A 26,139-nucleotide genomic window follows, 5' to 3' on the forward strand; every position below is an offset into this window, starting at 1 on the left:
GACGCCATCATGTCCACCTTTGGTTTTTCCCAACGGTTCACAATCATGTGGAAAACTTCTGGATGAAGTCCCCACTCTCCCGGGTGAAGGTCGTGTCTGCTGAGGAAATCTGCTTCCCAGTTGTCCACTCCCGGGATGAACACTGCTGACAGTGCTACGACATGATTCTCCGCCCAGCGCAGAATCCTTGCAGCTTCTGCCATTGCACTCCTGCTTCTCGTACCGCCTTGTCGGTTTACGTGGGCGACTGCCGTGATGTTGTCGGACTGGATCAACACCGGCTGACCCTGAAGCAGCGATTTTGCCAGGCTTAGAGCATTGTAGATCGCTCTTAGCTCCAGTATATTTATGTGAAGAGACGTCTCCAGGTTTGACCACACGCCCTGGAAGTTTCTTCCCTTTGTGACTGCTCCCCAACCTCGTAGGCTGGCATCCGTAGTCACCAGGACCCAGTCCTGTATGCCGAATCTGCGGCCCACTAACAGATGGGCAGTCTGCAACCACCACAGGAGAGACAACCTTGTTCTCGGTGACAGTGTTATCCGCTGATGCATGTGCAGATGCGATCCGGACCATTTGTCCAGCAGATCCCACTGAAATGTTCGTGCATGGAATCTGCCGAATGGAATCGCTTCGTACGAAGCCACCATCTTTCCCAGGACTCTTGTGCATTGATGTACTGACACAGTTCCTGGTTTTAGGAGGTTCTTGACAAGTTCGGATAACTCCCTTGCTTTCTCTTCCGGGAGAAATACCTTTTTCTGAACCGTGTCCAGAATCATGCCCAGGAACAGCAGATGTGTTGTCGGGGTCAATTGAGATTTTGGAAGATTTAGAATCCACCCGTGTTGCTGAAGCACTACTTGTGTTAGCGCTACACCGACTTCCAGCTGTTCTCTGGACTTTGCCCTTATCAGGAGATCGTCCAAGTAAGGGATAATTAATACGCCTTTTCTTCGTAGAAGAACCATCATTTCGGTCATTACCTTGGTAAAGACCCGAGGGGCCGTGGACAACCCAAACGGCAGCGTTTGAAACTGATAATGACAGTCTTGTATCACGAACCTGAGATACCCTTGGTGTGAGGGGTAAATCGGGACATGTAGATAAGCATCTTTTATGTCCAAGGACACCATGAAGTCTCCTTCTTCCAGATTCGCTATCACTGCTCTGAGTGACTCCATCTTGAACTTGAATTTCTTTATGTACAGGTTCAAGGATTTCAGATTTAGAATAGGCCTTACCGAACCGTCCGGTTTCGGTACCACAAATAGTGTGGAATAATACCCCTTTCCCTGTTGTAGGAGGGGTACCTTGACTATCACCTGCTGAGAATACAGCTTGTGAATGGCTTCCAAAACCGACGTCCTTTCTGAGGGAGACGTTGGTAAAGCAGACTTTAGGAACCGGCGAGGGGGAGACCTTTCGAACTCCAGCATGTAACCCTGAGATACTATCTGCAGGACCCACGGGTCCACTTGTGAGTGAACCCATTGATTGCTGAAAATCTTGAGTCGACCCCCCACCGTTCCTGAGTCCGCTTGTAAAGCCCCAGCGTCATGCTGATGGCTTTGTAGAAGCCGGGGCGGGCTTCTGTTCCTGGGCAGGGGCTGCTTGCTGCCCTTTCTTACCCTTTCCTCTGCCTCGCGGCAGATAAGACTGTCCTTTTGGTCGCTTTTTATAGGAGCGAAAGGACTGCGGCTGAAAAGACGGTGTCTTTTTCTGTTGGGAGGGGGTCTGAGGTAAAAAAGTGGATTTGCCGGCAGTTGCCGTGGCCACCAGGTCCGAAAGACCGACCCCAAACAATTCCTCTCCTTTATATGGCAATACTTCCATATGCCTCTTGGAATCCGCATCACCTGACCACTGTCGCGTCCATAAACTTCTTCTGGCAGATATGGACATCGCGCTTACTCTTGATGCTAGAGTACAAACATCCCTCTGAGCATCTCGCATATAAAGGAAAGCATCCTTTAATTGCTCTAGAGTCAATAAAATACTGTCCCTATCCAGGGTATCAATATTTTCAGTCAGAGAATCCAACCACACTACCCCAGCACTGCACATCCAGGCTGAGGCTATTGCCGGTCGCAGTATAACACCAGTATGTGTGTATATACTCTTCAGTGTAGTTTCCAGCCTCCTATCTGCTGGATCCTTGAGGGCGGCCGTATCAGGAGACGGCAACGCCACTTGCTTTGATAAACGTGTGAGCGCCTTATCCACCCTAGGGGGTGTTTCCCAGCGCGCCCTAACCTCTGGTGGGAAAGGGTATAATGCCAATAACTTCTTGGAAATTAGCAGTTTTCTATCGGGGTTAACCCACGCTTCATCACACACGTCATTCAATTCCTCTGATTCTGGAAAAAATACAGGTAGTTTTTTCACCCCCCACATAATACCCCTTTTTGAGGTACCAGCAGTATCAGAGATCTGCAAAGCCTCCTTCATTGCCGTGATCATATAACGTGTGGCCCTATTGGAAAATACGTTTGTTTCTTCACCGTCGACACTAGATTCATCTGTGTCGGTACCCGTGTCGACTGACTGAGGTAAAGGACGTTTTACAGCCCCTGACGGTGTCTGAGACGCCTGAACCGGTACTAACTGGTTTGCCGGGCGTCTTATTTCGTCAACTGACTTTTGTAATGTGCTGACATTATCACGTAATTCCATAACTAAAGCCATCCATTCCGGTGTCGACTCCCTAGGGGGTGACATTACCATCATCGGCAATTGCTCTGCCTCCACACCAACATCGTCCTCATACATGTCGACACACACGTACCGACACACAGCAGCCACACAGGGAATGCTCTAATCGAAGACAGGACCCCCTAGCCCTTTGGGGAGACAGAGGGAGAGTTTGCCAGCACACACCAAAAGCGCTATAAATGTATATAAACAACCCTAGAAGGTGTTGTTTACTATATATGCGCTCTTAATATATAAATATCGCCAATTTATGCCCCCCTTCTCTTTGTTACCCTGTTTCTGTAGTGCAGTGCAGGGGAGAGACCTGGGAGCCTTCCTCACCAGCGGAGCTGAGCAGGAAAATGGCGCTGAGTGCTGAGGAGAATAAGCTCCGCCCCTTTTTCGGCGGGCTTTTCCCCGGTTTTTAAGAAACTGGCCTGGGTTAAAATACATACATATAGCCTTAATGGCTATATGTGATGTATTTATTTTGCCACTAAAGGTAATTATATTCCTGCCCAGGGCGCCCCCAGCAGCGCCCTGCACCCTCCGTGACTGAGTCAGTGAGCCGTGTGACAACAATGGCGCACAGCTGCCGTGCTGTGCGCTACCTTCAAGAAGACTGAGGAGTCTTCTGCCGCCTGCTTTCCGGACCTCCGTTCTGCCGTCTCTTCAGCGTCTGTAAGGGGGATCGGCGGCGCGGCTCCGGGACGAACCCCAGGCTGACCTGTGTTCCGACTCCCTCTGGAGCTAAGTGTCCAGTAGCCTAAGACTCCAATCCATCCTGCACGCAGGTGAGTTGGAAATCTCTCCCCTAAGTCCCTCGATGCAGTGATCCTGTTGCCAGCAGGAATCACTGAGATTGAAACCTAAAAAAAAACTTTTCTAAACAGCTCTTTAGGAGAGCCACCTAGATTGCACCCTCTCGGACGGGCACAAAAACCTAACTGAGGCTTGGAGGAGGGTCATAGGGGGAGGAGCCAGTACGCACCATGTGACCTAAAAGCTTTTTTAGATGTGCCCTGTCTCCTGCGGAGCCCGCTATTCCCCATGGTCCTGACGGAGTCCCAGCATCCACTAGGACGTTAGAGAAAGGTAGGTTAATTTTGAATTGTATTTTTCTGAAATATATCTGCAACATTTATAAAATGTGTCTATTTTTTTTTTTTTTTTTTTAGTCCAATTACCTTTTAAATCATATAAAAATAACCCTCTCTATTAAGCAGAGAAACCAAGGAGACATTCAATCAACATGCATAGTACTCTTATTACACTTGACAACAACACATGTCTATGGGCCTAATTCAGACTTGTTGTACGCTAACTCAATGGTTTGCGTACAAGTCCAATGGCAGGGAGATGGGGTAGGGGAGGTCTACGTAAGAGCAGGACTGCTTCTGTGCATGTGCAGAACAGTTTCTTTGCGCTCGCATGTAGTGCCCCCAAGCCACAGCCATTTGGAGCCGGAACAGGAGTGTGTGCAGGGCAGTGTTTTCAAAAGCAGGAGTATGTTACCTGCCTGGCCAGCCCTGTCTGAGCAGTTTACGCTGGCCATTCTGACTAAGTTGAGGCTTGCTGAGATGGCCAAGGGCTGCGACCATTATTACCAGTGATCAAATGCTGCTGTGACGCAGCAGCGATAACAATAGCGTCCCTCTCTAAATCAGGACTTATGTCCCTAAAGTATTACTAGAATGAGCCTGCTAATTGATTTCGTGACATAAACATTACTAAAACAATTTTGTTTACACAATGGAAGTAAATTCCAAGAATAAATTAGAATTTAGAATACAAAAGTATGCAAACATTACATCCATAAGTTAATAAGGGATGAAACTTAGAACAGGTGTGCACTTATAAGGTGTTCACGCTAGGCTGTTTTACCAGGGCGATTTTTATAAAGCAAAATTAGCTGCGTCCTGCTAAAACAGCCTATTGCCACCGCATAAATAAAGTGCACGGCATCTATTCACATTAAAGTGCGATTTTTTGGGAAGTCCAGAACTTGCGCTGCACAGCTGGTACACGCCTCCAATAGTGACGAGGAGGCAACCGCACCATCTCCAATGGTAAAGTTGCCGGCTGCACGACATACTGACCCTCCACCTCTGTGCCCTGCCAGATTCCTGGCGTGAACACTACTTACAGACTACTAGCATGTTGGACTTATCTACAATAGACACAAGTTATGTAGGTAGCATGGTGCCATATTACAGAGTGAGAGCAAGGTTTTTTGCCAGACTATAGTTGGCCGTTGACCAGCCACTGAAAGAATTACATTTACATTTTGTGTTAAGTCATCTGAAAAAACCCTACATGTAGTCCAAGTATAAAATACATTATTTGAAATAATACAGGAGCATACAACCTTCTATAATATTTATACTCTCCCCAACATACAGAGAACATTTGATGAGGATCCTGTTTGCACACCTGGTTTGCACAGCACAGGGCCAACAGTTGGAGCACTTGTCCTTCCATAGGTTCCAGGAGATTCAGCAGAGCCATCCACCCAACCTGAACCACTACTGGGGGGTTTACCCCATGCTGAAGTCCCATTGTCGACTGCAGCAGACGGAGATGGGGTCTCTCCCCACGAGGTTTCAGCCTTTGAATGCACAGGAGGCATATCTCCCCAGCCTGCAAATGCAAAGAGGATATGATAATTAATACTGTACATAGTATCATGGTCATGTATTTTCCAGTAACTAATGCACAATGCTGCTAAACCTTACCCCTGCTGAACCAACATTAGTTTAGTACTCCTCATCTATCCCTGTCCTGTATACCAACATTATCACAATCATATTATTGGATAGATTCAATTAGATGCAGTTAATTACCGTGGGCTAGTTGATTCCACTGGGCTATTCAACTGAAGCCCGCAATCAGCCTGCAGAGACTCCAGCAGAAATCTGCGCTAAATGCCCTGATCGCGGGTGCCCATTGGAGGCAGGGGAACCAGGGAATCTCGCAATAATGTGGATTCCCTGAATTCTCACGACAGCGGGCGGACCCTGCTGCACACTTGCACACATCGGCATCTAAAGAAATCAGCGGGGACAGACACAGAGGGTGCGGACACACCGATCCACGTGAAACCACTCACCCGGAGGTGAGCAAAGGATCAAGAGAGGTAAGTTTGTGCACCTTGTGGGATACCCTCCAGAACACATCGCCCTCACATACTTTCACTAACACCAACAGGAACTCACTTGGATCACTATCTTTACTAATTAATTCTTTCTACATATGGGAGACTAAACCAGCTCTCACTTGGACAGTATAGCTACCACCTCCACATGCCCTATACTGCATGCCACTGTATATGGATATAATCTGCAAAGAACAACATAACATTAATACGGTTTCTAATACTTATCCACCTGTATTATACTGTACGCAATTTTATGATTTTTTTTTTTTTTTTTGCATGACTGCTTTGTTACAACTAACTGCTTAGGTTACCCCAGGATACATATTAATGAGCATTGTGACTCTGCATTTTCATTTCCTATTTTGCTATTTCAAGCACAGATCCCCCATTCCTTTCTTTCTATATGCTATTGTGGGGATTTGGGTACCCCTACAGGGTCTAGTTGCTCAACAATAACATCCTCAGTAGTTAAGCAGTCAGTCACCCATACATAATAATTAGCTCCAGTCCATAAATGTTAACAGCGTTTTAAATAAGTAGAAAAGGTAATTGGCCACCCCACTAGAAGAGGGGATAGAGCAAGCTAATAGCCATACTCCACTGTTCAAGTGACTCACAATACATAGTATTTCTTTAATACAGCAGGCAGGGCCGTTAAAAGTAATTGTAATTAAGAAGTTAGGAAAATAAGTTTACAAAGCTGAGTTAAGAGCACATCGGGCCAGACAGTGATTGCAAAGGTAAATACAATTCTGGAAAGCATAAAAAGGGGGCCATATGTGGGGGATGTTACCATAAATTTAACATCTGTGAGCATAATTAATACTAGGGGTGCCAGTGAGATCTGGGCTGGTAGGTGTGACAGGTAAAGTGAATAACACCGATTATCTTGTTCAAATGCCATCTGTCAAGGGATGGAATATATTAGGCAGCAAGTGATCACTCAGTTCTGGTAGATGATGTGTTATAAGATGGAAAAATGGGCAAGCATAAGGATCTGAATGACTTTGACAAGGGCCACATTGTGATGGCTAGCATCTCCAAAATGGCAGGTCTCGTAGGGTGTTCCTGGTATGGCGTGGAAGTACCCACCAAAAGTGGTCCAAAGAAGGACAACTGGTGAATCAGCAACAGGGTCATGGGTGCTCATGGCTCATTGATGCGTGTGGGGAGGAAAGACTAGGCCGCTTCGTATAATCCCACAGAAGAGCTACTAAGAGCTACTATAGCACATATTGATGAAAAAGTTAATGCTGGCTATTATAGAAAGCGGTGAGAACACACAGTGCATCGTAGCTTGCAGACTATAGGGATTCATAGCCGCAGACTGGTCGGAGTGTCCATGCTGACCTCTGTCCAGCGCTGAAAGAGCTTACAATGGGCGTACACAGAAGAAACTCACTGTGAGCAGTAATACTAACCATTAAACCATCTGTACTGCCCAGGTCTGGAAGAAGCCAAAGTCAATGCCAATAAATACTATAAACAGTACAAGGATTGCGTAGAATTGGGTCACACAGAACAGACAAGGTCAAAAACGGGTATCAACAGTAATAAGCACAGGGACTTCACAGGTACGAAGACTGGCGCAAGGTTTGGAGCCTAATACCCTGGCACTGTGCAGTGTACCAAGGCTCTCTTATATAAGGAGATTAAAATTTTGCGACAAATGTGACTTCCCCTTTAAATCACAAACAGAACGGCACACACGCTTCAGACTCATTAAGCAAGAACCGAGCTCTGGCACACCGTGACGAGGGATTTTGTTTTGCCATCATAAGGATTAACACAATTAAAATATATAGAATACTGAACTTGATGATCCTCTGTCTTTTCAACCTGACTAGAAATACAAACTAACAAACAAAAACACAACTGTGAACATGTAAATGTACAAACAATATGATAGGTGGGATTGCATAGTTCTTTATAATAGCTTTTACATTTTCAATAAAAATGTCAAATGTGTTTAACGTATTCTTTATGCTATATTAAACATGATACGACACCCATGGATGCTGACACCATGTTCAGAAAACAATTTTAATTTTATACAGCTTGGGAAAGACATGTAAGCCGACTAAGAACAAATAGGTAGCTTCTTAATAAGCAGATCTACCTTTCTCTAATCCTTCCAGCACTTTTAAAAGGAAACAAACAGCCGGTGTCTGTTACCATGGAGATGACATTGATACTCTGTATATCACATGGATGCAGACTTAACGGTTTAAAATATAGATTTTTTTTTTAGTTAATGAGGAACATGTTCACCGACGCCCATAATATGGAACGGTCAGCAGCATATATTGCATGTATGTATTTAAGGAATGAGGTACAATACCATGGGGTATATGCAATTGCGGTCGAATTCGCGGCAATTTTCGCCGTTTTTTAATTCGACTCAATTCGACAGGTGAATCCCGGAAGGTGGCTTCCGGAATTCACCATATTCAATGAAAAACGGATTCGCCAGAGTCGCGGGCGAAAATTGGCCGATTTGGCGGATTTTGCCGCGATTTTAAAAAACGGTAAAAAAACGTGAAAAACCAGAAAAAAAAAATGGCGTGGGGTCCCCCCTCCAAAGCATAACCAGCCTCGGGCTCATCGAGCTGGTCCTGGTTCTAAAAATGCAGGGGAAAAATTGGCCAGGGATCCCCCGTATTTTTAAAACCAGCACCGGGCTCTGCGCCTGGTGCTGGTGCCAAAAATACGGGGGACAAAAAGAGTAGGGGTCCCCCGTATTTTTAACACCAGCATCGGGCTCCACTAGCTGGACAGATAATGCCACAGCCGGGGGTCACTTTTATGCCGTGCCCTGCGGCCGTGGCATTAAATATCCAACTAGTCACCCCTGGCCGGGGTACCCTGGGGGAGTGGGGACCCCTTCAATCAAGGGGTCCCCCCCCCCCAGCCACCCAAGGGCCAGGGGTGAAGCCCGAGGCTGTCCCCCCCCATCCAATGGGCTGCGGATGGGGGGGCTGATAGCCTTTTGTGATAATAAAAAGATATTGTTTTTTCCAGCAGTACTACAAGTCCCAGCAAGCCTCCCCCGCAAGCTGGTACTTGGAGAACCACAAGTACCAGCATGCGGGAGAAAAACGGGTCCGCTGGTACCTGTAGTACTACTGGGAAAAAAATACCCAAATAAAAACAGGACACACACACCTTGATAGTAAAACTTTATTACACACTACCGACACACACATACTTACCTATGTTGACACGCCGACTGCCACGGTCTCCGACGATCCGAGGGTACCTGTGAAAAAATTATACTCACCTTCCAGCGTCCAGAGATAAATCCACGTCCAGAGAGTAAAATCCACGTACTTGTTTAAAAAAAAAAACACGCAAAAACCCGCTCCATACCGGACTAGAAAGGGGTCCAATGTTTTCACATCAGACCCCTTTCTCCCGAATGCCGGGACATCACGTGACTCCTGTCACTGACGTCCCTTCAGCCAATCAGGAAGCGCTACTTCCGTGGCGCTCACCTGATTGGCTGTGCGCTGTCTGTACTGTGACAGCACATCGCAAAGCCGCTCCATTACTTTCAATGGTGGGAACTTAGCGGCTAGCGGTGGGGTCACCCGCCGGTCAGCCGCTGACCGGCGGGTGACCTTACCGCTAGCCGCTAAGTTCCCACCATTGAAAGTAATGGAGCGGCTTTGCGATGTGCTGTCACAGTACAGACAGCGCACAGCCAATCAGGTGAACGCAACGAAGTTGCGCTTCCTGATTGGCTTAGAGACCTTTCTGTGACAGCTGTCACTGACAGGTCTCATTCGTGGAAAGGTGTCCCATGTGTCAGCATGGGACCCCTTTCAGTCCGGCATGGAGCGGGTGTTCGGTTTGTTTTTTTGCCAAGTACGTGGATTTATCTCTGGACCATGGCTGGGGTGAGTATATTGATCTTTTCTTTTCAGGTATCCGTGGATTCTACATGGAGAAGAGGACCGATGTCGGCGTGTGAACATAGGTAAGTATGTGTGTGTCGACGTATGAAATAAAGTTTTACTGTCGACGGTGTGTGTGTCCTGTTTTTATTTGGGTATTTTTTTCCCAGTAGTACTACAGGTACCAGCGGGCCCGTTTTTCTCCCGCATGCTGGTACTTGTGGTTCTCCAAGTACCAGCTTGCGGGGGAGGCTTGCTGGGACTTGTAGTACTACTGGGAAAAACAATATCTTTTTATTATCACAAAAGGCTATCAGCCCCCCCATCCGCAGCCCATTGGATGGGGGGGGGGGGGGACAGCCTCGGGCTTCACCCCTGGCCCTTGGGTGGCTGGGGGGGGGACCCCTTGATTGAAGGGGTCCCCATTCCCCCAGGGTACCCCGGCCAGGGGTGACTAGTTGGATATTTAATGCCACGGCCGCAGGGCACGGCATAAAAGTGACCCCCGGCTGTGGCATTATCTGTCCAGCTAGTGGAGCCCGATGCTGGTGTTAAAAATACGGGGGACCCCTACTCTTTTTGTCCCCCGTATTTTTGGCACCAGCACCAGGCGCAGAGCCCGGTGCTGGTTTTAAAAATACGGGGGATCCCCTGTCAATTTTTTCCCCGCATTTTTAGAACCAGGACCAGCTCGAAGAGCCCGAGGCTGGTTATGCTTTGGAGGGGGGACCCCACGCCATTTTTTTTTATGATTTCACCGTTCCAGCATAAAAAAAAAAAAAAAAAAAATATATATATATTTTAAAAAATATATAAATAATATTTGTGCCTCCAAAAATAAAAAAAAGTACCTAATCCCTTCTAATATAAATAGATCTGCTATTCCCCAAAAAAAAAAAACACAAAAAAAAAACATGTTTAAATTTTTTTTATTTGTTTTCACCCTCCAAAGTGTGGCGGATTGAAAATGACGAATTTGCTGTCTAAAAGCACTGCTGTCGAATTTCCAAACTTGAATTGAATATGCTTTGGTCGAATTGCAGCACTTGTATCATTGCAGAAAAGTCGAATTTGCAAAAATTCGAATTTCAAAAAGTCGAATTTTGAAAGTCCGTTTTTTGGTCGGAAAGCACTGAATTGCATAGGCGATTTTTTTTTTGGTCGAAAATGACCCGAAATTCGACAATTTCGGGAATTCGACCGCAATTGCATATACCCCCATATCTGCTCATATACTTACCTGTACCAAAGCATTCCATACATATTTTAGAGCAATAAACAATAGAAATAAGGATATCATTTAGATACAAACTATAACAATCCGACTTCGCAGACAGAGGAACAGATTTGTTTTCTACTTAATAAATATAAATCTCTTATTTTGTTAAAACCACCATGTTATTGGGCTTATATAAGATTTTCTTAAAATCTATTTTCCACCTTCAGACTGAATTAATGCAGGGCTGGAGGAATCTATGGATCTTAATATCCAATATACAGCAGTTATTCATTTTACGGCCCATAATAGCACCATACTCCATTTTCTGAACCATAATAGTGCCCTACTTAATATTATGCCCCATATTAGTGCCCTAGTTTATTTTATGAACCATCATAAGTTATTTAGGTTACATGACGTCAAATTGTAGGGATGAAAGTATACATTATGCCGCACTGTACCCCCAATTCACATTATGATATACAGTGTGCCCCAATTCATATTATGCCACATTACAGTGCCCCTTGTTCATACTGTGCCACATTACAGTAGCCTAGAGTTCAAATTATGCCACATTACAGTGCCCCCTTACCATTATAACATCCACTACACACGCCTCTCACTGAAAATGTAAATGTAATGTCACACAATTCAGGCTGGGCAATGGATCAGACTCAACTGCTTAGCAGGCAAATCTGGGAAACTAGTATGCAACTTTATAACCTGGATCCAGGTCCCTCTATGCCTCTGGGCCCCATAGCAATGGCACCCCTAGCACCAACTATAGTTACGCCCATGACTTCAACTATTATGGCATCCACATACTCAAGGTACACTCATTTGAAAGAAGGAAGATCTCTTTGAATTAATGTGATCCCTGAGAAGCTATTCTCTGTTGATTGTGGGTGATCACCACAGAACAACCCTGCACAAATCATTGTGACATTCAGGAATGTGCAGATGATCACTCCCATCATAACCCTAAAAGAGGAGAATTCTGCACTTTCAAATTATGTGGTCTGTCAGTGGTTACTGTTTGGATTTCACTTGTCATCAACTCACAATATCAACCACCACTGCAGAAACACTAGAAAAGCCTGTAAATAGGAAAGCGCTCTTAACTTTTAGGACTTTCCCCAGCATCGCCCTAAACACTTAGGGACAACATTGTTTGTAAAAGAAGACTGCCTTCTTTAACCCCCCCCCCCCCCCCCCAAAAAAAAAAAAAAAAAAAAAAAAACAGGCCCCTTAGGTATTAGAAAAAATGTAGATAGTTATATTATAATGGCAACTGGTTCCTACTTCAATCGATGAGTATCTAGATCAGATAGAAGATAGTCCACATGTAATGAAGAGAAACGCAAAATGCATATAGTATAATACTGTTAAAAAGTCAAAGTACTGTATAGTACCCCGGAGTGGACATCCTGTGAATTTAGAACTTATAGATAGTACACCATCACCTCCTGAGTCCACATTTGCAGTGCCCTTCTTTCATATAGAAGAAATTTACACATATTACCGGTTATTTTTCTTCACTGGAGAAGTCTTTCTAGACTCCCAGAAAATTCTCCATGAGAAGCTATAAACTGACTTTTTAACAGTATTACACTATATTGAATTTTGTGTTTTCCTTCACTACAGTTGTCTATCTGATTGAGATAATCACTGGTTGAAGAAGGAACCCATCGCCAAAGTAATATCACTTTCTTTATATTTTTCCATTGTTTTACAAGTATACATGGAACTTCTTTTAGTGATAGTAGAGTATAGACTTCTGAGCTACCATATTATCCCTACACATTTTTATGTGTAGGAAGAAAATGCATTTTCATTTTTAATTGCGGATGTTGTTCTGAAAATACTACGTGTAGAATTCTACTCTTTGCCTTTTGGAAAACAGGATAAATGTCAAAGCATGGACCACAATGTTTCTTGGGGATGCTCTGAAAATACATTTCAATAAACCAAAAAAAACAAAAAAAAACTTTTTGGCATTTACTGGCTCCTAGATGTCAGCATGGCCGGATTAACAATGGGGCGGATGGAGCTGCAGCTCCAAGCCCCCCATTGAAAATAGGCCCAGAGAGTTCCCTGCAGGCAGTAGCCAGTGTTGACAGAAAAAAAACATTTCCTGTCAGCACATTCAGCAGCTCACTCACCTCCGGCTGCCCATTCACCCCCACCCCAAACTGGTTAGCCTGTGTCCTGACCTCCCGCACCACACCATGGAATGATGAAACTGCCTTCCTGTTGCAAGGGGGCGGGGCTTCGGACGGGCACAGGGGCAGAGCTTCGGAGATAGCTCAGAGACAGCAGCCTCCTGTCAAGACCCTTCCCCTTTTTCATTAGGAATGTTATTGTTGGGAAGCTGCAGCAGGAATGGTATGCTGGAGGAAAAGCATTTATGTTTTGATGGACAAGGGGGTGGGACATCATGTTGCAGGGGGTGGGGCTTCAGATAAGCATGGGGGCGGAGCCTCAGAGCTTCCCAACAATAACATGCCTCATGAAAGAGGGGAAGGGTCTTGACAGGAGGCTGCTGTCTTTTAGGAGAGCTGGGTCCCTGGATGTCAGAGCTGAGGGGACATGCAAAACCATGTGAGTAGCAGCCCACACCAGGCCCTGAGGTCTGCTATGTAAGTGGGGTCTATGTCAGTAAGTTTTGAGTGGTGTGTGTGTGTGTGTGTGTGTGTGTGTGTGTGTGTGTGTGTGTGTGTGTGTGTCAGTAAGTAAGTAGTGTCTGTCAGTAAGTAGTATCAGTAGGTTTTGTGGTGTGTGTGTGTGTGTGTGTGTGTGTGTGTGTGTGTGTGTGTGTGTGTGTCAGTAAGTGGTGTCTATGTCAGTAATACCCCTTTCACATTGCAAAAATAACCTAGTATAGCCGGGTCAACACGTTTCGATGTACGTTGTGAAAGGGTTCATGGGCGAATTCCGGGTCGCCTGATCCGGTAATTCAACCCGGGAATTAAGAAGAGTTATTCCCGGGTTAAATACCGGGTCAGGTGCAGTGTGAACAGGTTACCTAGGTCGATGCAACCCGGGACCCATTCACTGCGTAGGGAGTGGCGGCACAGAGATGATCTCATCTCCCAGCGCCGACCCCATCTCCGCCCCTGATGCCGACTCAGTCTCCGCCCACGGATGGCAACCCGACAATTGCCGGGTCGGGTTGGCGGTGTGTAGGGTCCAATGCCGAGTCCCACCCAGGAATGGACCCATTTCCAATTCCAGGTGGGACCCGGCATTGTGATGTGAGAGCGGTATTGTGTGGTGTGTGTCAGTAAGTAATGTCTGTGTTGTGCGTGTGTGTCAGTCAGTAATATCTATCAGTAAGTGGTAAGTTTTGTGTTGTGCGTGTGTGTGTTAGTAAGTAGTGTCTGTCAGTAAGTGGTGATTGTGTAGTAAGCTTTGTGTTGTGTGTGTTTGTGTGTGTCAGTAAGTAGTGTCTGTCAGTAAGTGGTGACTGTCACTCACATGGCATAGGCCACACCCCCTATTTAGATCACACCCACACCACACTGATCACACCCCCACATCACTAGTCACACCACCGCAGCGCTTGTCACACCTCCTACCGAGGCACACAATAGACCCTTCCTAAATTTCAGCTCCAGGCCCATATGGACCTTAATCTGGCACTGGATGTCACACACGGGCTCCTAAATTCTATATTATTTTGCCCACCCTAGCTTTAATGTATTGGTTTGTAGAATGATGGTGCCAAAGGTGGGTGTTTTGCCTTAAGGTAGAAAACGTAAGTGTCTGTTAGATGGGGCAAAGAGCACTTTGCCACCTTTTACTACAGAGAGTGTGACCTAGTGCATGCTGACAGTGGGCCTAAGTGCCTCCAGGCACTTATCAGAAAGCTGTTCACCATATCTTTTGCAACTTCAATGACACGCTACATAGCATGCAGTGTCAGGTGCAACATGTAACAGAGGAGCAAGGAGAAAGACTGCCCAGTCACCTGCACCACTCCTGGAGATCTATCATTTCCCAGAAGATGATTACACTCTGACAGTCAGTGCAGGAGGTGAGCAGTTTCTACTCATCTGCCGCAGTGTCACCGACAGTGCTGGAAGGTAGTTTATCAATCAAATGGGAAAGACAACATAGCAGTTACTCAGATGGCAATACCTTTATAGTGGATTTATAAATGTCCTCAAGTAACTTTCACCGACTAAATAATGTTATTTTTCTTACATTTATTTTTCTCCATGACAGACCAACTTATTTTGTTACATTTAGTTATATTGTGTTTACTGTATTGTATCCATAGAACAGTTGTGTGTTGTATCCCAGGGTAAAAAATAAACTGTACAGTACAATTCCTTAAACCAAAATATGTATTTACCAAATGTTATAAGACAGCATGAACGAGAAGCTACCTTAAATCTGCCTAAAGGTTGTAAATCACCTTTATGAAAATCAGGTACAAAATTACAGCTGAATATTGTATATATAAATTTGTTTAATATACTGTACTCCTGGTACGAACCAGTGTGACATGTACACATAGGGGTATATGCAATAGCGGGCGAATTCGCGGCAATTATCGCCGTTTTTTCAATTCGACCAAATTCGCCAGGTGAATTCCGGAAGGTGGCTTCCGGAATTCACCATATGCAATGAAAAACGGATTCGCCAGAGTCGCGGGCGAAAATCGGCCGATTTGGCGGATTTTGCCGCGATTTTAAAAAACGGGAAAAAACGGGGAAAAAACCGAAAAAAAAATGGCGTGGGGTCCCCCCTCCAAAGCATAACCAGCCTCGGGCTCATCGAGCTGGTCCTGGTTCTAAAAATGCAGGGGAAAAATCGGCCAGGGATCCCCCGTATTTTTAAAACCAGCACCGGGCTCTGCGCCTGATGCTGGTGCCAAAAATACGGGGGACAAAAAGTAGGGGTCCCCCGTATTTTTAACACCAGCATCGGGCTCCACTAGCTGGACAGATAATGCCACAGCCGGGGGTCACTTTTATGCCGTGCCCTGCGGCCGTGGCATCAAATATCCAACTAGTCACCCCTGGCCGGGGTACCCTGGGGGAGTGGGGACCCCTTCAATCAAGGGGTCCCCCCCCCCCAGCCACCCAAGGGCCAGGGGTGAAGCCCGAGGCTGTCCCCCCCCATCCAATGGGCTGCGGATGGGGGGGCTGATAGCCTTTGTGATAAAAAAAAAGATATTGTTTTTTCCATTAGTACTACAAGTCCCAGCAAGCCTCCCCCGCAAGCTGGTACTTGGAGAACCACAAGTACCAGCATGCGGGAGAAAAACGGGCCCGCTGGTACCTGTAGTACTACTGGGAAAAAAATACCCAAATAAAAACAGGACACACACACCTTGATAGTAAAACTTTATTTCATACGCCGACACACACATACTTACCTGTGTTGACACGCCGACTGCAACGATCTCCGACGATCCGAGGGTACCTGTCAAAAAATTATACTCACCTTCCAGCGTCCAGAGGTCCAGGTCCAGAGGTAAATCCACGTACTTTGTAAAAAAACAAACCGAACACGATCCACCGGACTAATGAAAGGGGTCCAATGTTTTCACATTAGACTCCTTTCCCCGAATGCCGGGACATCACGTGACTCCTGTCACTGATGTCCCTTCAGCCAATCAGGAAGCGCTACTGCCGTGGCGCTCACCTGATTGGCTGGACGCCGTCTGTACTCTGACAGCGCCTCGCAAAGCCGCTCCATTACTTTCAATGGTGGGAACTTTGCGGCTAGCGGTGGGGTCACCCGCCGGTCAGCCGCTGACCGGCGGGTGACCTCACCGCTAGCCGCTAAGTTCCCACCATTGAATATAATGGAGGGAGCTGTGCGATGCGCTGTCACAGCGATCAGCCAATCAGGTGAGCGCAACGAAGTTGCGCTTCCTGATTGGCTTAGAGACCTGTCAGTGACAGCTGTCACTGACAGGTCTCAATCGTGGAAAGGTGTCCCATGTGTCAGCATGGGACCCCTTTCAGTCCGTTCTGGAGCGGGTATTTGCGTTTTCTTTTTTTGCCAAGTACGTGGATTTATCTCTGGACCCTGAGGTGAGTATATTGAACTTTGCTTTTCAGGTATCCGTGGATTCTACATGGAGAAGAGGACCGATGTCGGCGTGTGAACATAGGTAAGTATGTGTGTGTCGGTAGTGTGAAATAAAGTTTTACTGTCGACGGTGTGTGTGTCCTGTTTTTATTTGGGTATTTTTTTCCCAGTAGTACTACAGGTACCAGCGGGCCCGCTTTTCTCCCGCATGCTGGTACTTGTGGTTCTCCAAGTACCAGCTTGCGGGGGAGGCTTGCTGGGACTTGTAGTACTAATGGAAAAAACAATATCTTTTTTTTATCACAAAGGCTATCAGCCCCCCCATCCGCAGCCCATTGGATGGGGGGGGACAGCCTCGGGCTTCACCCCTGGCCCTTGGGTGGCTGGGGGGGGGGGACCCCTTGATTGAAGGGGTCCCCACTCCCCCAGGGTACCCCGGCCAGGGGTGACTAGTTGGATATTTGATGCCACGGCCGCAGGGCACGGCATAAAAGTGACCCCCGGCTGTGGCATTATCTGTCCAGCTAGTGGAGCCCGATGCTGGTGTTAAAAATACGGGGGACCCCTACTCTTTTTGTCCCCCGTATTTTTGGCACCAGCACCAGGCGCAGAGCCCGGTGCTGGTTTTAAAAATACGGGGGATCCCCTGTCAATTTTTTCCCCGCATTTTTAGAACCAGGACCAGCTCAATGAGCCCGAGGCTGGTTATGCTTTGGAGGGGGGACCCCACGCCATTTTTTTTTCTGATTTTACCGTTCCAGCAATAAAAAAAATAAAAAAATAAAAAAAATAATATTTTAAAAAATATATAAATAATATTTGTGCCTCCCCCCCCAAAAAAAAAAGTACCTAATCCCTTCTAATATAAATAGATCTGCTATTCCCCCAAAAAAAAACACCAAAAAAAACATGTTTAAAATTTTTTTATTTGTTTTCACCCTCCAAAGTGTGGCGGATTGAAAATGACGAATTTGCTGTCTAAAAGCACTGCTGTCGAATTTCCAAACTTGAATTGAATATGCTTTGGTCGAATTGCAGCACTTGTATCATTGCAGAAAAGTCGAATTTGCAAAAAGTCGAATTTCAAAAAGTCGAATTTTGAAAGTCCGTTTTTTGGTCGGAAAGCACTGCATTGCATAGGCGAATTTTTTTTTTTGGTCGAAAATGACCCGAAATTCGCCAATTTCGGGAATTCGACCACAATTGCATATACCCCATAGACTACAACAGATTGGGTAGATTCGTATGCAGTTGCATAGAGCACTAAACTGAGACAAATATACATTAAAACATTTTGCTGTACAATATGGCTGATAAAAAAAATAGAAAAAGAGCCTCACCTGGACCAAGTAGTGGGGATCGGTTCTGCTGGGCACTTGGCTGCTGAGGTTCAACCAAATTGGTAACTGGGGGAGTGATTGGGGTAGTGTTGGTGTTATTTGCTGGAACAGTCTGAACTACTGTGTTGTTCCTATCCCACAAGTTTACAGTTTTACAGTTGTAATTGCTTGGGTCTCCCCAAGCTGAGGTACCATCATCAATTTCCATTTTGCGACGTATGGACGGTGGTGAAGGCTCCTCCCAGCCACTGGGCTCTGAGTTTATGTCCTTTTGTTTGGCTGCTGGTGGTGGTGGTGGTGCTGGTGCTGGTACTGGCCCACCAGCCCACCCAGATCCAGTCTGCTTTACAGATGCAGCTCCTCCCCAACCACTCACATTGCTATCTTGGGGTTTGTTGCTCCAATTCTGCTGGGGAGATTTTAAAGGTTCCCCCCAACCTGTACCCGAATTAGCCTTGGTGCTTGTGCCATTGCCCCATCCATTGGTCCCTGACCGTGAATTCTCATTCCACCCCGTTCCAGACTTGCCATCAGTGTCCCAGCCTGTTCCATTTTTCTTTCCATCAGTCACATGTGCAGGAACAGGTGGCACATCAGTCCAGTCTCCAGCTCCAGATGTCCAGCTGGGATTTGGTTTCTGCCCATCTCCCCAACTTTGGGGTTTGGACTTGTGAGGTTCACTCCAAGTCAGAGACTTGTCCTCTTGATTAGCGGATCCACTCCAAGCATGACCGCTTTTGGCAGCAGCATTAACAACAGTAGAGTTTGCAGGGTCTCCCCACCCCCCTGGACCATTTGGCGTTTTATTTTCTACCCAACTTGCATTTACTGAAGCAGATATAGGTTGGGAGCTGACCCATCCTGATACTGAAGAGGTATTTGTACTGTTCATGATGGACCCTTCACTCTTACCCCCTGGATTTGAAGGCTGCGTATTTGTACAACCCCAAGCCTCTGTCCCAACGTTCTTCCTGTCAGACCGCTGTTGTTCTTCAAATTCCCATGCAATATTTTGCTTAACTGGGACTTGTCCCCACCCTGTGTTAGAGAGAACCCTTGGATCAAGGTCCTGTCTTGGCAACTGTATCTGCCCCTGCTCAGCTATACCACTGTCTGGCCGCTGACATTCTCCCCCTCTTCCTTCATTTGGATTTCCAGCACTGTCACTGCTTCTGTCATTAGGCGATGTACTGGATGATACAGGTTTGGCCCTTGAGTTAATTTGATCATTTCCCTGCTGTGGAGGATTCTGAATTGTAATACTAGAACTATCCCACCCAGTTGATGCTTTTCCATTGATGTCATTAATGGAATGCTGATTTGGAGCCTTATTCCATTCACCATTCATGTTGTTGGTTGCGCCACGACTCTGCTGACCCCAAGGTCCAGAATGCATATTTACAACATTACTTCTACCCCTACCCCATGCCAATACTCCTGGGCTGGTAGGTGGTCCTGAATCCCATGCACTAACCCCAGTTCCATCTTTCTGTACTACACACCCTGACCCATTTTGTTTAGCACTTGCAGCTGTACAAGAAGTATCTCCAGTTTCCTGATTGAACCCAGAGTTGCAGTTTCCAGCAGCAGGAACACTTGGTGATAAACTCCAAACTGAACTGCCTGTGCTGTCACCACCAACCCCACTCACTTGAGAAACTGAACCATTAGCACCAGGAAGGCTTTGCAGGTGTGTTGGGATGATGCTCCCCATTCCAACAGCCATTCCCCAGTTGGGCAGTCCATTTGTCTGCATTGCATTTATGGGGTTTGGTGAAGAATTCATGGGGTTAGTGTTATTTGGTCCATCAGTGTTAAGGTTCTGAGGTTGTATGCTGAAAGACACATTCTGAGAAGAAGTGGACGTTTGTGGTTCTGTGCTCTCTTGTGACTGCAAATTTCTCCAAGCACCTAAGGTACCTGCTGTGTTTCCATTCTGGTTGCCGATATTCTGACCTATGGAACTGACTGGACTGCAAATGTTGGAAGGATTACCTCCACCCAAAGTTCCTTCATGTCCAAGCACAGGCCAGGCAGCGGGATTGGCATTTGGGTTAAGATTAATGCCAGTATTTGAGTTGGAAGAACCCCAGCAGTTCTGATTTCTTCCCTCTCCAATCATTGGGTCCACCTTTCCGTCCCCGCTACTGGAGGAGCAGTGAGCAATGCCAGAGTTGCCTGAAGCAGCACCCCAAACTCTTGCCAAGTTTCCATTCCCATTTGCTCCACCAGCACCAAGGGCACTCTGGTTAGAAGTGCTTTGGATGAGTGCTCCATTGTTACCATTATTGCCATTTGTTTTCTTTGTATGTCCAGTGAAGTTGCCTTGGGCACTTGTTGTAGCCATGCTACTTTTCTCTGAGCCACAGTTGGAGGCAGAGTCAGTGTCTGTAGTACATTCTGAGGCAGATTCAGTCTCAGTTCCTGTAATGGAAGGCCACGCTTCCTTATCAGTCCTGTCTATTATCACTTTATCCCAGCTATAGCTGTTTTCACCTCTGAGAGTAGGCTGCGGTCCCCAGTGGGAATTTTCATAATGATCCCCCAGACCACTGTGACTGAGATCTGAAAACAAATAAAGGAAAATGTCAATAAAAAGCACATCCATTTTATTTTTTTTTGCCTCAATTATTAATGCAATGAACTGCAATTGATCTGCTGCCAACCGGTACAAATAAACATTAAAAAGGGAGTGGTCTAATTTTAGGATGACCCATTCTTAATCCTGCCCATCCCATAATTTACTGTAAAAGAGGTGTGTGCAAGGACATTACAAGTCGTGTACGTAGTGCTTCAATTAGGCTGTATTGAGGAGACGGGCAGAGCATGTACCACAGAGTCACAATGAAAACAGACCATCTGACTCCAGTAACAGTGGAGGATCAAGAACACACATACTTTTTTCCCCCAGTGGTGTGATGAAAGATTAAGGGTGGCTCATCCAATGTATGCAAACCCTTTAAAGTTGGTTCCACCTTATCACTTGGGATTTTTAAGCTTTCAGTTAAGGGGGGTACATACGGAGAGATCAGTGTTTAAAATCTAAGCAATCTGACTAGATTGCTTAGATTTTAAGCACGGATCTGTTGTGTGTATGCCGCGCATCGCCGGTGCTTCACTTCAGCGCTGTGTGAAGTGAGCGTCCCCCCCCTCCTCGCTCAGCACACATTGCGCTGTGCTGAGTGGGGGGAGAGATGTGTGCTGAGCGGTCTGTGTTAAGATTGCTCAGCACACATCTATCCCGTCAGTACTGGCCTTTAGTATGCCTCAAGAAAGATTGAATAGATAGCCCTGCAATCTCACTCAATTTACATCAACGGATCATGGCAGTCATGCATACTATTGTGCTTTTTTTATTCTGAAGTTATGCCACTGCCTGCTTTTCAACCATTAGACTGAAGAAAATTATTCATAAGGGTTGCAAATTATTAAAGAAGCAATATAATGACAATTTAGTTATAATTCCCACATAGGTATTATTTTAATGTAGTAATGAACTTGTGTTTCGAGAATGAAAAAATGAAATGCCAGCTATACAACAATCTTCATTACATTTACAATCAATTGGTGCAATTCCCCATTTTGCCGTGGACAGAATCTGGTCATCAGCAAGATCAAACATGTTAGGAATCTTTGATTCGCTGATTTTGACCAAAAAAGTATCAGAATCAGTAAGTCTGGGATTTTTAACATGCTGTATTTTCCAGATTCTCCAACAAATTGACGATCATCGGAGTCCAGATTGCCGAATCGGATTCTTTATTTGTCATTATTTACTTTCTCCACATGGCAACAGCACTCTCAGCATGGGCCAATATTGTGGCAATGACACTGAACTTCTGATGTCATCATACGGGGACGCTGGATGTGGTGTACATTTTCACTTGTCTGGTAGTTGGGTTTTCTCTCAGTACTTATGGTAAGGGCTTTACACTTACTTTTTTACATGTTAAAACCATAAGAAAAGGCCTCTGCATAGTACTAAGATGCTGGTGATGAGGCCTTTTCTTTTTAAAAACAAAAATGAGAATGCCAACTGTATTTTTTTTTAGATAGATTTACACAGGACTATGTGCCTTTAATCACGTATGGTGCCTGTAAGAATGTCCATCCCTTAACTTTCTGGTCATCATGAAAGTAGTAATATCCATTTCTCCAGAGAGGATTCACAAACTAAACTAAGCAACAATATTTTGTTCTCAATAATGGCAGTTAAACCACTCAAATCACTTCATGGTAAATTATATCTGAAATATACATAGGTACTAGGTAAACGCATACACTTTTATTACCCAGAGATAAACACAACTGCCATCATTATCCTAAACAGTAAGGAAAGCCTGTGCATGACGCTAAGCCAAGAGTAAAATAGTGACTGTCTAATTAGGTTTAACAACAAAAAAAAACCATCATAAACTTGTGTCAGACATTCACTGCAACCATGATGAATAAATAAAACTTTCTGAATAAACGATATTAATCTGTTTCTTAGATATAGCTAAATGCAGAAATGCAAGCAAATCCATTAACCCTTATTGCAACCAATGGGACTAAATAGCAAACTGCGCAGCGGAGCACAGAAGCAAGAAAATATAAAAACCATAACCCCTGTCTAAAAAAACAAGACAAAAAGAAAAAATTACATTTCATCACCTAAAGTTTATGTAATACAAAAACAAAGCTAAAAAGAATATTCAATATAAGGGGTTAAAAAATAATAATAATGAATTCTAGTTACAACCCTTAAAATAATCTGCTTGAGAAAGGTCACAAACAGTTTATTAACTCCTAGCATATGCAGCAAATAATCTCTTGGTTTTTATTTTCTGTTTTTCTCTTTGCAGTATACGAGTGGAAACTAGCACAGCCTGTGAGGACGCCATTTTCTCAAAGCTGAACTGGAGCCAAAAAAAGCTCTGAACGCCGCTGCCTCTGTGAGACATTATGTAACACAGATTTAAAGCGAAGCAAAAGCGATTTGCTAACAATAATTTTGTGGCCTTAGGGAAGAGGAAAGGAGGAGTGAATGGGAGGGCAGACAGGGAGTGAAATACCTGAGGAAAGGTGACGCCCAACCATCCTAGGCAACGCTACATTGTGTGCAAAGCTGCCTCTCTCTGCACTCAGTCTCTCGTCTTCAATATGTCGTTTGTGCACAGTGTAAGCCTCATCCTGTAGCTCTGCCAAGAAAACCTCTGTGCAAGCCTGTGAGCGTACAACCTGCAAGCTCATTTGGGCCTTCGCTGCACTGGATTTAGAAATGCCCTTACAGCACAGGGAGGCTCCCTCCCCCCCTGCTCTCTCTCACACACACTCACACATACACTTACAATTCCTCCTCCCCTAGATTGGGTGAAGGTATCAACAGACTCAGACTCTTTAGGCTATGGTTATATAATTGTATGCGACACTAAACCGATCTTTCCTACTTTTACATTCTTTCAACTGTCACAAAACATTCTCACTTCAGGACTTTTCTACAATTAACTCCAGAACTCCTTTCCTAATTTTGAAAGTCATCCAAAGCAACAGCGGCATTTTGGCAATCAGCTCCATGCAAACATGTTCCTTGCTCAGGTCCATCTCCCCTCTTTAGTCCCCCCCCCCACATGCTTCCTTTCACAAACAGCCTCAGACTACAATATGGCAAATCTAGCTTTAAAATTCGGAACAAGGCCTACATGTATACCCAAACTGGCTGCTTGCCAGCCACTTAATTACTTCCCAGCCTCCATCTCAAAAGTCTGGAGCAGCAAACAAGTGCATTAATCAAAGCCAGGGCTATTTATACATGTGCAGCAAAGAAGGCCTAAACAATATATTGTAGACTGCGCAGCTTTTAGAAGGATGCTGAAATAGAATGCCATCTGACTGCAATATGACATAACCATCAGAAAAAAAACAAAAAACATTATTAAAGCATCAAGTAGCATGTGCAGTAAGAGTGAAGAAAATAACCTAGACAATAAAAAGTCGATCATTCTTTACAAAAACGAATAAATTATTCATAAAAATCACTATCCAATTGATACCCTGCTGTACATATTATTATTATTGTAGATTTGTAAAGAGTCACGGTGCTCTGCAGCAAGGACAATTGGGGAAATGAACAAAAAGCAGGAAGACACAATGTAGACAAAGGGGGATATCCAATTATCCCCGGTAAAACATCGGGTCGGCCATTTTTCAGACTTTTTTCCGATGTTTCACAGATAATTTTTTACAGGTTATCCAGATTGATCACCTGCAAAACAAAAAAAAAATTTTCTCTCGAAAACACACAGGTTCAGTGAAACCTGTGAAACAGCCCCGTTTTCGGACAAAAACAGGGCTGTTTCTGGGGATTCTGCTTCGCCTGCCTGATTTTTTGCAAAAATCTCAAAAAACACCCCATCTTTTTTCACGTTGTCATTATGGAGTATTAGGTGTAGAATTTTGAGGTAAAAAACGGATTTATTCCATTTTGGAATAAGTCTGTAACATAACAAAATGTGGAAAACTTTCCAGATGTACTGTACTTCAAAAGATGGGTCAAATAAGTGAAGGTGCAGTAAAATGTGCAATTAGGGGGGGAAAAAAATTAGTAATTTAACACCCCCTCGTCTGTCCCCAGGCATGTTGGTGTGAGTGTAGAGCTGTAGACGAAGCAATGTCTGTGTGAGCAATAAGGTTGAGGTGTCTGAGGGGAAGATGACATGTTGAAGATTCATTTATTATAAATATAAATATAAATGGTAATCAAAAGAGTCTGTATTTTAAATGTATATTTCTTCATCAGTGTGTTAAACATGGCTTACACAAATTATACCCCCTGCAAAAGGTGTTATTTTCCCAATATGAACAAGAAACATGATAAATATATTCTGGTAACAATATATTATATATACAAAAAACTTAAAACACAAGACTGCTATGATTTTCCCTGTAATCACACTAAAATTATAGCTAACAAGTGACACTTCTGTACCGCATCACTATAGTTTTCATAAGATTGTATGGACGTGTCTGGCCAATGATAATCAGTTTCCAGGCTACTCTGATAAACATGCTGCTGGCCTGGCTCTATCAAACTTTCTACTCGGCTGCTAGAGTGAGAATGTCAAATAAAACCCATTGCTATGGCGTCTTTGTTTGCCTTGGCCGTTTTCTATAAAATCCTGTCAGAATTTCCATCTTCTTTTTGCCTCTTCAGAGAAAAAGTGGGGAAGACAGCTATTTCACTCAATAACAACAGCCTTGTGACCAGGATAAAAGGTGTGAGGTTTGATGACAAATTAATCCACCAATATTTTCACAAACCCCTTCAAAACAGAAGATATTTAATTGTGATTTTATTTTGCTTAGCATAAAACACAACAACAAAAAACAATTAAACCTAGATTTAAAAAATAACACAGACATTTCTGACAATTTCGCAGCAGCAAGCTGGTATATAAAACACACATTTTAATTTTTCAAATATAGGATTATAAAAATAAGTACACAGAGGATCATATATATATATATTAATACACTTTATTTATATGACACCACAAGTGGTCTAAAGCACTGTACATATATATTAATACACTTTATTTATATGACACCACAAGTGGTCCACAGCACTGTACAAAGGCAAACAGTAAGACAGAGCAGGGTAAAATAGAACACAGTAGCCAAAAACAGGATTTTAATACCTACCGGTAAATCCTTTTCTCCTAGTCCGTAGAGGATGCTGGGGTCCACTTCAGTACCATTGGGTATAGACGGTCCCGCAGGAGCCATGGGCACATTAAGACTTTTTCA

At 44.6% G+C, this 26,139-nt stretch overlaps 1 protein-coding gene across 5 annotated transcripts in view; it reads right to left on the reverse strand.

The window, feature by feature from the left end:
• TNRC6C (trinucleotide repeat containing adaptor 6C) overlaps window positions 1-26,139 on the reverse strand; it is a 268,173-nt gene that overhangs the window by 118,578 nt on the left and 123,456 nt on the right. For 4 of the 5 annotated variants that reach the window (XM_063960449.1, XM_063960448.1, XM_063960447.1 and 1 more), the window contains exons 5-6: window positions 18,355-20,919; window positions 5,128-5,334 (exon numbers count right to left, since the gene is read on the reverse strand). In XM_063960449.1, coding sequence (XP_063816519.1) covers window positions 5,128-5,334; window positions 18,355-20,919 — 2,772 coding nt within the window. Of the gene's footprint in view, window positions 1-5,127; window positions 5,335-18,354; window positions 20,920-23,408; window positions 23,636-26,139 lie in introns of those variants that run through there. The other variant, XM_063960450.1, reaches the window with a different exon arrangement.

Source organism: Pseudophryne corroboree, chromosome 3 (genome assembly GCF_028390025.1).
Source record: "Pseudophryne corroboree isolate aPseCor3 chromosome 3, aPseCor3.hap2, whole genome shotgun sequence".
NCBI lineage: Eukaryota > Metazoa > Chordata > Amphibia > Anura > Myobatrachidae > Pseudophryne > Pseudophryne corroboree.